Source organism: Macrobrachium nipponense, chromosome 35 (assembly GCF_015104395.2).
Source record: "Macrobrachium nipponense isolate FS-2020 chromosome 35, ASM1510439v2, whole genome shotgun sequence".
Classification (NCBI taxonomy): Eukaryota; Metazoa; Arthropoda; class Malacostraca; order Decapoda; family Palaemonidae; genus Macrobrachium; species Macrobrachium nipponense.
In genome coordinates this window covers 18,591,646-18,605,235 of record NC_061096.1, presented here as the reverse complement: position 1 = coordinate 18,605,235, position 13,590 = coordinate 18,591,646, and the positions used below count along the sequence as shown (strand labels likewise).

The 13,590-nt window shown below is 34.1% G+C and overlaps 1 protein-coding gene across 1 annotated transcript in view; it reads right to left on the bottom strand.

Moving 5' to 3' along the window:
- Positions 1–6,544: 6,544 nt before the first annotated feature.
- LOC135208451 (FAS-associated factor 2-like) overlaps positions 6,545–13,590 on the bottom strand; it is a 116,640-nt gene continuing 109,594 nt past the window's right edge. The window contains 1 exon segment of the mRNA XM_064240642.1: positions 6,545–13,522. Coding sequence (XP_064096712.1) covers positions 13,387–13,522 — 136 coding nt within the window. The 3' untranslated portion in view covers positions 6,545–13,386.

Sequence of the window (13,590 nt, the reverse complement as noted above, 5' to 3'; positions counted from 1 at the left end):
TTCTGGTTGTAATAAATTATATTAACCTTGCTTCTTGTTTCTAAATTTATGCGTATATAAATATGTTTGCATGATGAGGCAATTTTTTTTTTTTTTTTACTTTTCAAATACTCATCTTGGGGTTAGTTTCCACTTTGTTCTAACTTTTAAGTGTGAATGCACTTGATTCTGTAAGTGGAGATATTTGAAAAATATTAAAAAATACTTTTTAAAATTTCTTAGTTCATAAAAAAAATCCTTTTTTTCGACAAACAAAAATTTGTATATTTCAAAGCTTCAGTGCACAATGTGAGAGCAATATTATAACAGCCACAGTACGTATTATAATAATAATTTTATCAATATCAAATTCTTTAATCTGCCTGTGGGTCATATGCTCGAGGTCAATCTGATTTAATTTCTTACTTTTTCCCAATGTTATTCTCGGTACTATTACTATGTACTGAATTAGTATCAGTATTATAAGAAAAACCCCATGAAATTAAATGAAATGGAAAAATACCATTCAAAACTTTTCCAAACATTTTTTTTTAACCTTCCAAGTTCACAAATATTACTATGCATACTGAATAAAGAACAATCACGGCTTAACATCGCATGAATATATACACAGTACGTACAGTATTAATGTTCAAAGTATTGTGAAATTACCCTATAAAATTTTCTACCACAATTAAAAATCAATCAAGCAAGCTACAAGTAGGCTACACACTGGGTAGTACGTTTCAGCGGAGTGCCATAAAATAAGCATCATACTTGCTATAAAAATGTAGAGAATATAAAATTTTCTTTTTAAGAGAATATAGAAATTTTCTTTTTAATCTCCCTATTATAATTTGTCCATGTCTAAATTCACTACAGTATTAGCTAAAAAATGCTAACATATTATCACACCACAATTGGAAAGGTTAATGTACAAAAATGAATTTGACCGAAAATTTTTTAAAATTCACACAATTTTCAGATTCAAGTCTTCTGGTCATGCCTATTATGGAATATGTAAAACTGATCAAAAAGAACATAAATCACATAGTGAGCTATAGTGTACATTTTTTAAATGAATGTTATGCTAACTTACCTTACAATTACCTGTAACTGGGAGGGATAGGAAGTAGGGAGGTCAAAAGTGGAACAGACTTTGCTCCTTGAAGAATATAGCTCAGTCTGCTATAGTTCTAACTCACTCTTCCCAAGTTATTCCTAGCTCCATAAAACAGCAAGCCCCTTACGTTTTTCCAAAACTACAAAATCATTGTGCATGCAATATAGATAAAAAAAAAAAAAAAAAAAAAAAAAAAAAAAAAAAAAACAAAAAAAAAAAAAAAAAAAAAAAAAAAAAAAAAAAAAAAAAAAAAAAAGTTCAGATAGTGTTGAACTAATGTATTATAAAGAGGGAGAGGGAGGGTGAACACCATGTTTTCTAAGCTACAGCTCATTTCTTCTGTGATTTTTTAAATGAATTCCATAATTACATTTCATTAATGTTTCTCAGCACTTGCCATTTAGATTTTTCATTCCATGAAGATGCATTAATTAATGTTTGATAGTAATACAGTACTTTTAAAATCCTTTACAGGAGAAATGCTTATCAGTGATCTGATTGTTGTTGATCGAGCTTTGCTGCTATATGAGCAGTCTATGATCATATCAGCGTGAACAGGAAACCAGCTTATGGATTTATACCCATACCTTACTGCTGCAATGGTTAGTTAGCCTGTTGTACTCTGGCATTTGGAACTGAATGGGCTGAATGCCACTTGAGAACAGACATACATACTATTTTATAATATGTATGTCTAGTCACTTTCCCACAATGTTCAGAGGTTTACCAAACTTAATATACACACACAAGCCCAATTTGGATCCTCAGGTGTCCCCAGCATTTAGTTCACCTTTCATGAACCTGCTTATTGTTCCCAGATGTTTACTCTGATGCAGATTGCTACACCAAAGCTAAGAATTCATAATTCATTCTGTACAAATTACCATTCATTTCAACATTTTTCATTTACACATGGCATATTATGGAGGTGTGATATCTGGCTTGAGCAGGTACTATAGTTCTTAATATGCCCTCTTTTGGAATGCCAGATTTATTGTGGATCTAACTTAAGTTTTACCTTTTATTCGCCAAAAGAATTTAGCACTTTTACAGAATGCTCTCTTTAATTTGCAATTTCCATGTTTTGTGCATACTAATTTCAAGATTGTTCATCACTTATTGTTTTTGGGAAAGGGTGTGCTAAGTTTTCAACCAACAAACCATTACCTAATTAGTACTTGGAAATGAAATCACCCTTGTGCTAGCCCCCTTCTCACTTACGAACCTGTAATGACTGGCAAGTGTTGTATGTTTAGCTCATCTGGTTTGTGTTTGAAAGATTTTTTTTGGGGGGGTAAATTGTAGGTAATATTTGGTGTTTAGCTGGCTTTACAATTTATATTGTGTGGTATATTTTACTGAGCTTTCCTTCTTGGTTTTCTCACTGTCTCAACTTTTGGAGGGCTGTTTTTTTTGTACCAACATTTATCTATTAGTATGTCTGTTACAAATGCTGCTGAGTCTGATTTGAAAAACTATTTTCCTTATCCAGCTTGTTATGCATGCATATCACCCACCAACAGAGATCCTCAAATTATTTGAAACTGCTTTGTTTGCCAATTCTCACATGCGAGACATAGAGCAAATGGTCCCCAACAACTAGTTATGCTATGTGCAAAGGAGGATGTCCAAGGCAAGATGATCAAAGAGTGCCACTTCCGACTTACATTCTGCCTGCTTCAGTCTTCAACCATAAAATCAGGAATTCTCCCCTTTGCCACTGACCAAGATAAAGGAATGCCAATCATCAGATATCAAAGCCATTTTTGAGCTCTCCTGTATTTTGACAGCTTGGCCTACAACTCCACCTGTGCCCACTACCAAGTTGTTGCTGCTGACTAGCATGCCACCAGCTTCACATGCTCTGCCCACAACCCTTTCTGCAGATGTTTCTATGACTGGTGAGAAGTCCCACAAAGTTCTGCCAAGAAGACTTTTCATGTCTTGGCATTATTATAGGTCAGATGACAGTGATGTTTCCCCAGGCTAAAGACATTCCTTTCCAGATCTTTTTGCTGAGATCAACCACTCCTGACTTCTTAAAACTGGGACTGTGATTTATCCTTAAATCCTTTGAGGAAACCTGAATATGCAATAAGCACCCATAAGGCCAACAAACACTTTTCCAGACATGATCATTACTCTTTCCACAGAAAAATATAGCAATGTTTCATATTTATGACTAAAACTAAACGAGTATGTTACCTTCAGCTGCTCTAGAGACATGACAGGAAAAGCTAAGCAGCCACATTTGGCCTCAAGGTGAGAAGGTTAAGCAGTGCCACTTATGACCTCTCCTTCAGTCTTCAAGTCTTCAACAGTCTTTGTCGCCACTGACCAAGGTGAAGTCATGCCAGTCCTCGTAGAAAAGCCAACTTTGAGCTCTCTTGCTTTTTGATAGCTTGGCCTGCAACTTCCCCTGTGCTCACTGTCCAAGTTGTTGCTGCTAACTAGCTTCTCATTCATCAACTGTTTCACCTGTGCACTCAACTTGTGTCTTGGCTGCCTGCTCAACATATGCTCTTTCCACAACACTTTCTGCAGATGTGATGAAAACCTGTGGTGACTGTTTTCATGTTTGACATTATGCAATTGAGTCGGATGACAGACGCGATTCCCTTATCTGTGCCCCTTACTGAGAGGACTCATCTTCCAGTGACAGTTACTACAACAGTACTTTTTGTACCAGAGATTGACACTGTACCAATCATGACTATTTCTTCAGATGCTAACATACCCATGTCAGAGTGATGTTTCCCCAGACTAATTCCTTTCCAGCTCTAGTTACTGAGATCAGCCTCTCCCAGCTTCTTGAAACCAGTCACTGTCAAGACTGTGATCTGTTCTCGAACCCCTTGAGGAAACCTGAATATGCAACAGGTACCCAGGAGTCCAATAAACAGTCTCTCGTCCAGACATGATTCTTTCCACAATAAAATAATCTAGCAAGCTTTCATACTAAGGACAACAACTACGAATGTTACCTTCAGCTACTCTAGACATAACAGGAAAAGCTAAGCAGGCCATCTGGCCTTTAAGGTAAAGAGGTCAAGGAGGGCCACTTATTCATCTTATGTTTTATCTGCATCAGCGTTTCATCTTCTTCAATCATTAAGTTGGCAACTAAGTCCTTTTTGCCACTGACCAAGGTGAAGGAATGCCAGTCCTCTGATATCAGCCATCTTTGATTTCTCCTGCAACTCAACCTGCACCCACTGCCAAAGTTGTTGCTGCTGACTAGCATGCCAACAGCTTCACATGTCTTGCCCACTGACTAATCAACTTGTCAACTGCTTTACCCATGCAATCAACTTGTCTTTTGGCTGCCTGCTTGACACATGCACGGGCCACAACCTTTTCTGCAGATGTGATTCCTTCAGCCATGCCTCCGACTGAGAGGGATCCTCTTCCTGTGATTGTTACTACAACAGTATTAGCTGTACCAGAGATTGAAGCTACTACTACAACAGTCCTTGCTGTATGAGATTGATGCTATTCCAATCATGACCATTTCTTCAGATGCTGACATACCCATGTCACAGTGATGTTTCCCTAGACTAGTTGCAGAGCTCAATCAGCCTCTCCTGACTAAAAATTCATCACTGTTAAGACTTTCACCTATTCTCAAATCCCTTGAGGAAACCTGAATATGCAACAGCATCCACGATGCCAACAGACATAGTCGTATCCGGACATGACCAAAGCAGCCACACCTGGTATCAAGCACCAGTGGAGGAGACCAATTTTTTTCTGGACTAGTCATACCTTGTAAGCGAGCCATTGCATATAAAACAGCCCTTGGTGACTTTAAGGTCTTCAGTTAATTGAACTCAGATGAGGCCTCACTCATATCAGTTAACCTGAATTCCAATGGGCAGAAGGCTTGCCATCAAACTTCCATATATATTTTAAGAACATAATGGTGAAGGATTTTTCATATCCATGCACATATGCACAGTTCAACCACAAACTCATACTAAAAGTACATAGGTCTTCTCTCCCTTGCTATTCAACATTTTTCTCCAAGACAAATTGAACACCACAATCTGGTAGTTAAGCCTTTGACACCTTCCATACATCGAATATCCTTATTCTAAATTCTGTTTTTTTTTGGTTCTGTAGTATTTTCTCTCTGAACAAGCAGGTTTTCTTTCGACTTGGAATGTTGCAACGATTTTTTAAGTAATTCAGATGACACAGAGCTTGAGAGGCAATGAGACCGAGGATGGTTCTCTTGCTACAGTGTGGTGGTTTTGTAACCTGTTGTAACAGACCTCTGGTTGTCTCCCAGCATTTATTCCTCCTCTCCCTTGACATGAGGAAAAAGCGGAAATTGATGTTACAGTTCATGTTTTGAAGAACGAGAAGTCCAGAGAAGCTTTCCTTGATGAAGTTACTTCCCTCTTTTTGCATGTACAGTTTCTCAGTTTTTTCTACCTTACAAGGACTTTGGGTGGAAGAATACATAGTGACTGGAGGAAGACTGCTCGCCATCAGAGCGATACCCAACAAACCGAGTTCAGGCAGTTTATTTTGGTTCGGGTGTGTGTGCTTTGTCGCTGTGTCGTACCTTCCAGTGATACTTCATCCTCCCTGGCTTTGACATTGGATTTGCAGAAGTCTATATAGTCTTCTCTTTCAGCTTATGCTTTAGGCCACAACTGTCTCTCTCCCAAATGTGTGTGTGCTGTCGGTGCTGCTCCTGCCCAGATAGTATTCTTTCTCATTCTTTCAGTTGTCCTTTGGAACACAGATGATCGTATCTACAGTACCAAAGTAGTTCCTAGTGTACTTGGACTTCTCTTCCCTGCATTTTACCTTTTGAGAACAGTTCCTGGTTGTTGTTTTCAGTGATGGCACTGCAGTTTTCCAGACATCTAAGCTAAAGGATTTGGAAACTCACAAAAGTTTTTTGAAATTCCACAGATACTATACTTGATCACAAATAAAACTCTCTGCCAGTTTTCACCTTTTTTTCCACATTCATAGAGACCTCAAGAGTAAATTTTTATAACATTTCCATTGGCTACTTCGATTAAAAATGCACGACTTTAAATAACACAAAGCATTCACTGTTTTTGGTGATATTGATAAATCTTTTTAAAGATTTAGCAGAAAAAATTCCCTTTCTGAGTGGATATGCAATGTAGTTGTTATCAATGAACTCCTATTCAGGAACCCATAGGACTTGCTCATGTTTACAATGTAGTACTTAAAGCTGCTGGTCATTCCTCTAGACTTTCAAGATCATGTTCAGCTGAAAGCATAAGTGAACTCATATGTTGTAGGGCGAGTGTGTTATTGATGAATCAGAAATTCCAGGTAGCAGACCAAACTGTATAAAACAGACTAGTCATATAGCATACTATATAATTCACAGATAATGACTTTTTTTTAAATATAAGAAAAATTTTGAGGTTGCTATCAAGAAAACAGACCATGTAAAGACCATGTATGCATAGGAAATGTAATTGCTCAATATAAATTCAAATCATTGCAATAACACATCAGTGATTCAGATATATAAACCAAAACAGAATATTCTCTCCCCTACTGAGCTCCACTCAGTGTCTATTAATAACTGCATAACCAGGAATATTTCTTCTTTAACAACAAGCCACTGATATCAAATATAACAAAATTACATAACACTAATATTTTTTTTGTAATCCTATACATTTCAAAAATTGATTTATACTAATGTTACAAGCAAAGAGAGAAGGCTTAATTTCAACTGGGAGGGAAAAAAATTGTCCATGATATTACTGAATGAGAATTGTTACAAATAATGTATTACCAATTACAGGTGATTTTATTTAGTACAATTCAACAGAATATTTCACATATAGGCAATAAACTCTTGAAATAAATCCTTTGTGAACAACCAAAGACTGTACTGTACTGTCAGAAAGCAGGATAGGAAGGTCTTGTAAAAGCACAGCTATATGATACACTACAACAGATTATAGCAGCAGGATGGACAGAAAATTCCTGCTGTACCCTAAGCCAGGTTCTTTAACTTTCTATCTGTAAGCATTTTTATATCTTACAAAGCCAGTTATATATAAAATCCTCAATACTTTTTCTTTTCAGAGATTTGTCAAATTGTGAAGAAAATGCACTAAAAAGTGCAATCTGTTCTAATACATGATAAATAACAGACTTGCCTCCTAATAGTAATTAGTAAATTTCTGCATCATTAAAAGTTAATGAATGGTGATACTATCAATTTTCAAACTTTACTTAGTTGAGGGCTGTCACCTTCCAATAATAACTTAATAAATGGCATCTTTGAGAGACTTTAAACTAGCTTACATTTTTATCATGAAGTATTGACCCAAGACCACATAATTATACCTCCATACCTTGTGGTACAGTAGACTTGAAACCCTACTTAAAAAGAATAGAACATTTGAAGCCAGAAAAATGGAAAATTACCTGCATATAATTCAAGAAGCAGATGTATAAACTCATCATATAACTGTTCATATGGTTTTATTAGCAGCATTGTTTGACTATCTAGAACTCGAATATTACAGCACATATTATTAACTGCAACATAAAATATCTTTGTTATCCAACCCCTGATGCAGAGGATACTCTGGACATAAGCTAAGTCTGAGAATTTTGTAAAAAAAAAAAATTATAGAAAATAGCTTCAAATTTGAAATAAAAATCTAAATATTTTCATAATGGACTCAATTTCTTAAATGAAAGATCCTAAGGCTATTATTACTAAAAGTTGTAACTTTCAAAGTTCCTATTATCTCTGTTACCAAGATATATAAACTTTCTTATTACTATCATCATCATGCAGCAAATGTAACTCCTTTCACAAGTTTCAATTAACGTATGAATGAAAGACATATTGTCCATGAGGAAAGCCTGAAACTGAATTTGCTCAATATAAACAAAAACCATTAATAGTCCAGTGCAATACTCTACAACAGACACAAATTCTTTGATTGTTCTGTAAGCCAGGAAATGAGGTACAATAAAACTTAATAACTATGGGAATCACATCTAGTGGGATTCTTCTCCATGAATGACATATTCCCTCTTTCCTTCCTTATTTTTTTTAACCTGTCCATGTACCACTGGTGTACATTTTGCCTTAAATAGGATGCTTATTACTGAATCTGTGTCTTCAGATGTCATATTTCAAAATAATTATGAATCTCTACTGAGAATCCTTAAATCCTACACCCCAAAAATTCAACCACATTGCAATGAAGAGAAAAAATAAAACAAAATGTACACTGGTGACTGACAATTGAACAGCCCACTGACTGAAAAACTAAACTACTCCTGAGGCTAGAAAAGATAAAAAATAAATTACGATGTAAAACATACAAGTTTTTCAGCATATATAAACAAATGTGTAAATTTTATACTTAAAAAGATCAACAGCACAGTATAAAAAAATCTACCATAAGAATAGCATCCTTTGGTTTCCTAATATTTTTAGTCAATATTTGATAAAATTTGACTTTAAGAATTTGCTTCTTTAAAGAATGTTTCATTTATATACAGTAGAATCTCCCACTAACAGACCCCATTACCACATAAAACTCTTCAATTATCATTGCTATTCAACATTTTTTCCTTTTAACCATACACATAAACACTTCAATTATCATTGTATTATCATTACTATTCAAAATTACCAAAAATCTTCATGTAACAAGCCTAAAATGCATTTAACTTGCAAAACAAGCTTCTAGTGTATAAGAGAATATCTGTACATGAAAATAATACAAAAAATTATCACTTACAACTAATAAACCATTTAATCATCTCACCAAAATAACATACTAAGCTTTCATAGCGCTGGCCTGTAGATTCTGTTCTTAAATAAATATATGTATTAATTTTATTTAATACTCCTTAAATTCTCATAAGATAAAATCAAAATACAGAAAGATTCTGACAAAATTTCTCTCAAAAACTTGAACATGCTGTTGACTGAAAACTAGACTATCATAAAATACAGTATGTATATGTTTGATTATAAATCTTATGAATCTTGGGATTGATCCTATTAATCAACTAGCCATATGTAAAATGGATGTAACCTATTAGGAGATAGAATAATTATTAGAATATTACTACAGTACTTTCAAAGTGGCAATCTATTTAGAATGAATACCAAATTCCACCAAAAGCCTTATTCTTTTTTAAATGGTAGTATTGTCTGTTTCAATGTTAAATAGACTGCCATACACTGAAGATGATGGAACAGATGTATTTGAACTAGTCCTATTAATTGCAGCTTCATCAGCATCTTCACTTCATTTAATCCCTACATCACTGGGACCAAACACAGGCCAGCATTTATAGGTGCTTAAAATAATCCATTAACAAGTAAACTTGAAGGACTCTAGAGAAACTGAAAATGGCAATTTTGTGTGTGGAATGTTTTTACCAATTTAACAGCCGATCATATTGCAGATTGTTCTGCTGTGGAAACTAAAGCATAGCTATGTAAAGAGGACGGCTTGTGTTATTAGACAAAATTGCTGCAAATCCTACCCCAAATGATGACTTGGAGACATCAATGTAAACCACGTATTTGTGTTTTTACTTCATATCTTTCTATATGATGCTTATAATGATCAAGGGTATATTCAAAATATTTGGATAGAGTACAGTTGTGTCCGTAAGTTTAATATATAATCAAGGATAAGGGGGGTTCTAGTATTGGATGACACATTAGGTTCACATGTTCACATTTACTCAAAAAAAAATTTTGTTGATTCCAACAGTGAATAGTTATGAATGACTGATTTTCAAATGTCTTTTGACTGAAAAGCTTAAGATTAACCAAACCCTTACTTATACTTCACAGAGCCACAACATCAACTTTCTTATTCTTGGAGAATTTAACTGCTTGAATTCTTCTTCCTTAATCTACTCCTCATAATGTCATGGTCTTCCTAGCATTGAACATACAGTTTAACAACTCTAAAAGCACAAAAAGAACTACTAAACTCTAACCATACTACAGTATTAACTAACAACATTAACTACAGTATTATCAAACCTAATTTTTTTAAAGGGCTTTATGGCAGTGAGTAAATTTCACAATCAGTAAGTAGCAAACCATTTATGTGACCTATCTACCTGGATTTCTACTGTAATTCAACTGGTTACTACTTTAAAGTGGATAAATTATATAGATACTATATATTAACCACTTTTGCCATGTTAGGATTTATTTGGAAAAGACTTAAAAACTCAAATGTAAAACTGACTCCATCATGAACTGGAACTAAGTCAATGCTGTGTCTGATCCTTAGTCATATATCAGGTTTATAGGCCATGAAAGAAAAAGAAAAATTTTCTTTATATATCAAGGTTGATCTGACAGCTTCTTAAGTTGTGATATCCTTTTTATTATATAGCTTAACACATTGTAACTTCAGCTTTTATGCTTAGAAAGTGTATTTTCCACTTCAAATAATGAGGATTATGCCCAAGAGTTTCATTTTAACTAATCAGTTTCACATTGTTTCTTTTTTCAAGTACATACCACTGTTATAAGGTAATTCTATTTCTGTCATTTATAAAACATTACTACTTTTTTTCAGCAGAAAATTGCAAGTCTATTGACACAACCCAGTTATATACTTATGTGTAGGAGTATACCAAGTGTCATAGCTCTAACAGAATGTAATAAAGGAAATTTATTCATGTATGTATAAACTTAATAATTCCACTTGGCAACTGATTAGTAATGTCCTAAATTGAAGTGTGCTACTTAAAATATTTCTTTATGGGACACCATTTTCTAACTTGTATGTCTGAAATACTAACTATTTGTACTTAGGAATGTGAGATTTTTTCACAAAACATGACATAAATTATAATGGCCAGAATTATAAATTTAATAACAAATATAAGTCAGAAAAAATTAGGTGATGATGCATGGCACTTAAAGACTTCTGGTACCAGCTTGATAACATAACCAAAAAAGAATACAGATGCTGGTGCTCTGCAAAATACACAATCAACACTATTGAATATTCTCTGTTGTACTATATGTAAGAGGGCCAAACAGCAAACCCCTGTAATGGTCAAAATCATAATAACAATTTTAGAAAAACACAAAAAGCCCAGTTTCAGCTGTTTTGTTTAGATAAAGATCATAGATGGCTATGAACATCCAAACAAAATGTTCCAACAATGGCTGAATAAAAAATCTAAAGAGTATGGCAATAATAGCAACCAACTCTTCTAGTGATTCATAATATCTTACGAATAATACCCAGTTTTCAGGCAGTGTTAGATTGTACATATTTTGTATTCTGTGAAAAACAGAGAAAAAAAGCAGTATGAGGTAACATCAAGTATTGTCAGATCTTCAGAATACGCTGTTAGCTATACAAAGTACATCAGCAAGCTTTTAATTTAGCTCGAGTTCAACCCCACAAACAACTATCTAACACATTACTTTTATCCTTCTTAGATATCTGTAAAGGCTACCAGCTACTCCATTTTACATTTGGGAGAATATAACTGCATATACAGAGCATTTTACATTGGAGAATATAACTGCATATACAGAGTAGCATCATGCATAATAAACTGACTTTTCTTACCCAACAATCACAATCATTAATAAAATATAAAACTACCCCAAATATAGTCCCAGAACACTGCCCATTGAAACACCAAACAAAACAGATCTGGTTCACTAAAAAATACTAAATCTTATTTCTGATTGCTGAGAAAAATAAAATAAATGGAATGACATGAACAGCCTTAGCTCCTGTTATCTATGTTACAAAGTTTATACGTATTATAGCCAAAATTCATGTTACAAATATAGGACTTTAAAATCAACTTTCAGCAACCTTAGAGAGCACCACAGAAATGGAGATTGGCCAATAATTATTGCAATCAACGATTCCACTGGGAGAGGCACAATATATTGCATAATTTCTGTTTATAAGGAGAAATGCTATTTGAAAAGCAAAAGTAAAGTTTGGCTGAAAGAATCCAGAAGTTTGTTTAGCTTTCACTGAAGAGTTTAGAGAACAAAGTGTAAAACTAAAAATTTAAAGACTTTTATTTTATTTATTACTACAAGGCAAACTCTATGAAAGCCTATAACTATGAAATCTTATTTAAACTACTTTAATAATAATAATAATAATATAATAACAAAAATATTTTTGTAAATCCTACTCAGAAGGTAGTACTGTTTAAGATGATATATTTTTCTGCTGCATTACCTTACATCAAGCATTCTCCAATTTTCCTTGCTGACTGCTTTCCATTTACAAGTGGACTATGCAGTGTCTGTCCAAAGACTACAAAGTCCTTTTAAAAATATAATCTTTTAGTTCAATAAGCCTCAGTTTTGGCTATATGTATATCAGCTCAGCATGATCACAGATAAAATAAGCTTAAATTAAGAGTAGCAATTATACATGGGTAGTGGGATCACAGTAATTAAATTACAAGTGTTTCCTTATGCCCTATGTCAGATATTGCAGTCTACCTGCAGAAGGAAAGCCACCAACTGGGAAAAAAAGGACTATAATAAAAAAATATTTCATTACAGTCAATAAACATACATAAGAATAGAAGGAATAAAGTGTAGATGTAAAAAGAAAAAATGCAAAAACAGTATCAAAAGGACACAACAATAACAAAGGATGCATAAAATAAAATTTGCTCTTTACCATAAAATTATACAAGCAATCCAACGACTGATTTTCACATCTCTATGATGACTGATATAGATAATAAGCAGTGGATGCTTGGACAAAGTGGTACTGTACAGGTTACATGTCAAAAAAACAGAACTAAGCATAGCCTTTACATCTCTCATTTCATACACACTGCTCAATTACACCAACTTCATCTTGCCCCATCCACAACTATTTAGGGATATCTCTTACCATGCCCACTTGCCCAGTAGTAGACACTGCTGTTATCTAACATATCTATCACTGGAAGTCTAATATTGAGAGATTCTACTGCATTTCATATTACATATGTAAAAATAAATACAAAGTGCAACAACATTAATGCATGTATGTACTATAGGCAGCAAAGCTACCTTTCCACGATACTTCCTCACTGCAAATTTAATAATCTAACCAAGTAACTACTTTGAAATGAAAAGTAAGAAAAAATAAAAACAGCCTCACACTTTACAAAACATACAAAATTTCATCACTTAACCAACTTCATATATCATGACATATCCTCCAATTACAAAACCAATACAATCACTTGTACAATACTGAATATGCCATACCTCAAGAATATGTTTATGCATCTAAATCTGAGACAAACAGCATACTTCTGCGAGGCAAACTAAATTCTTTGAATGTTGGAGGCTGAGGAGCTGCTTCAGTAGGCTCACATGGGACAACTTGCCTTGGGAAATTTGTTGTAACCTGGAACCTGAAAAAGGAATTAAGCAGTCAAGCAACTAGGCTCATCATAAATTATGTAAGCCTCTTACTTAAAAA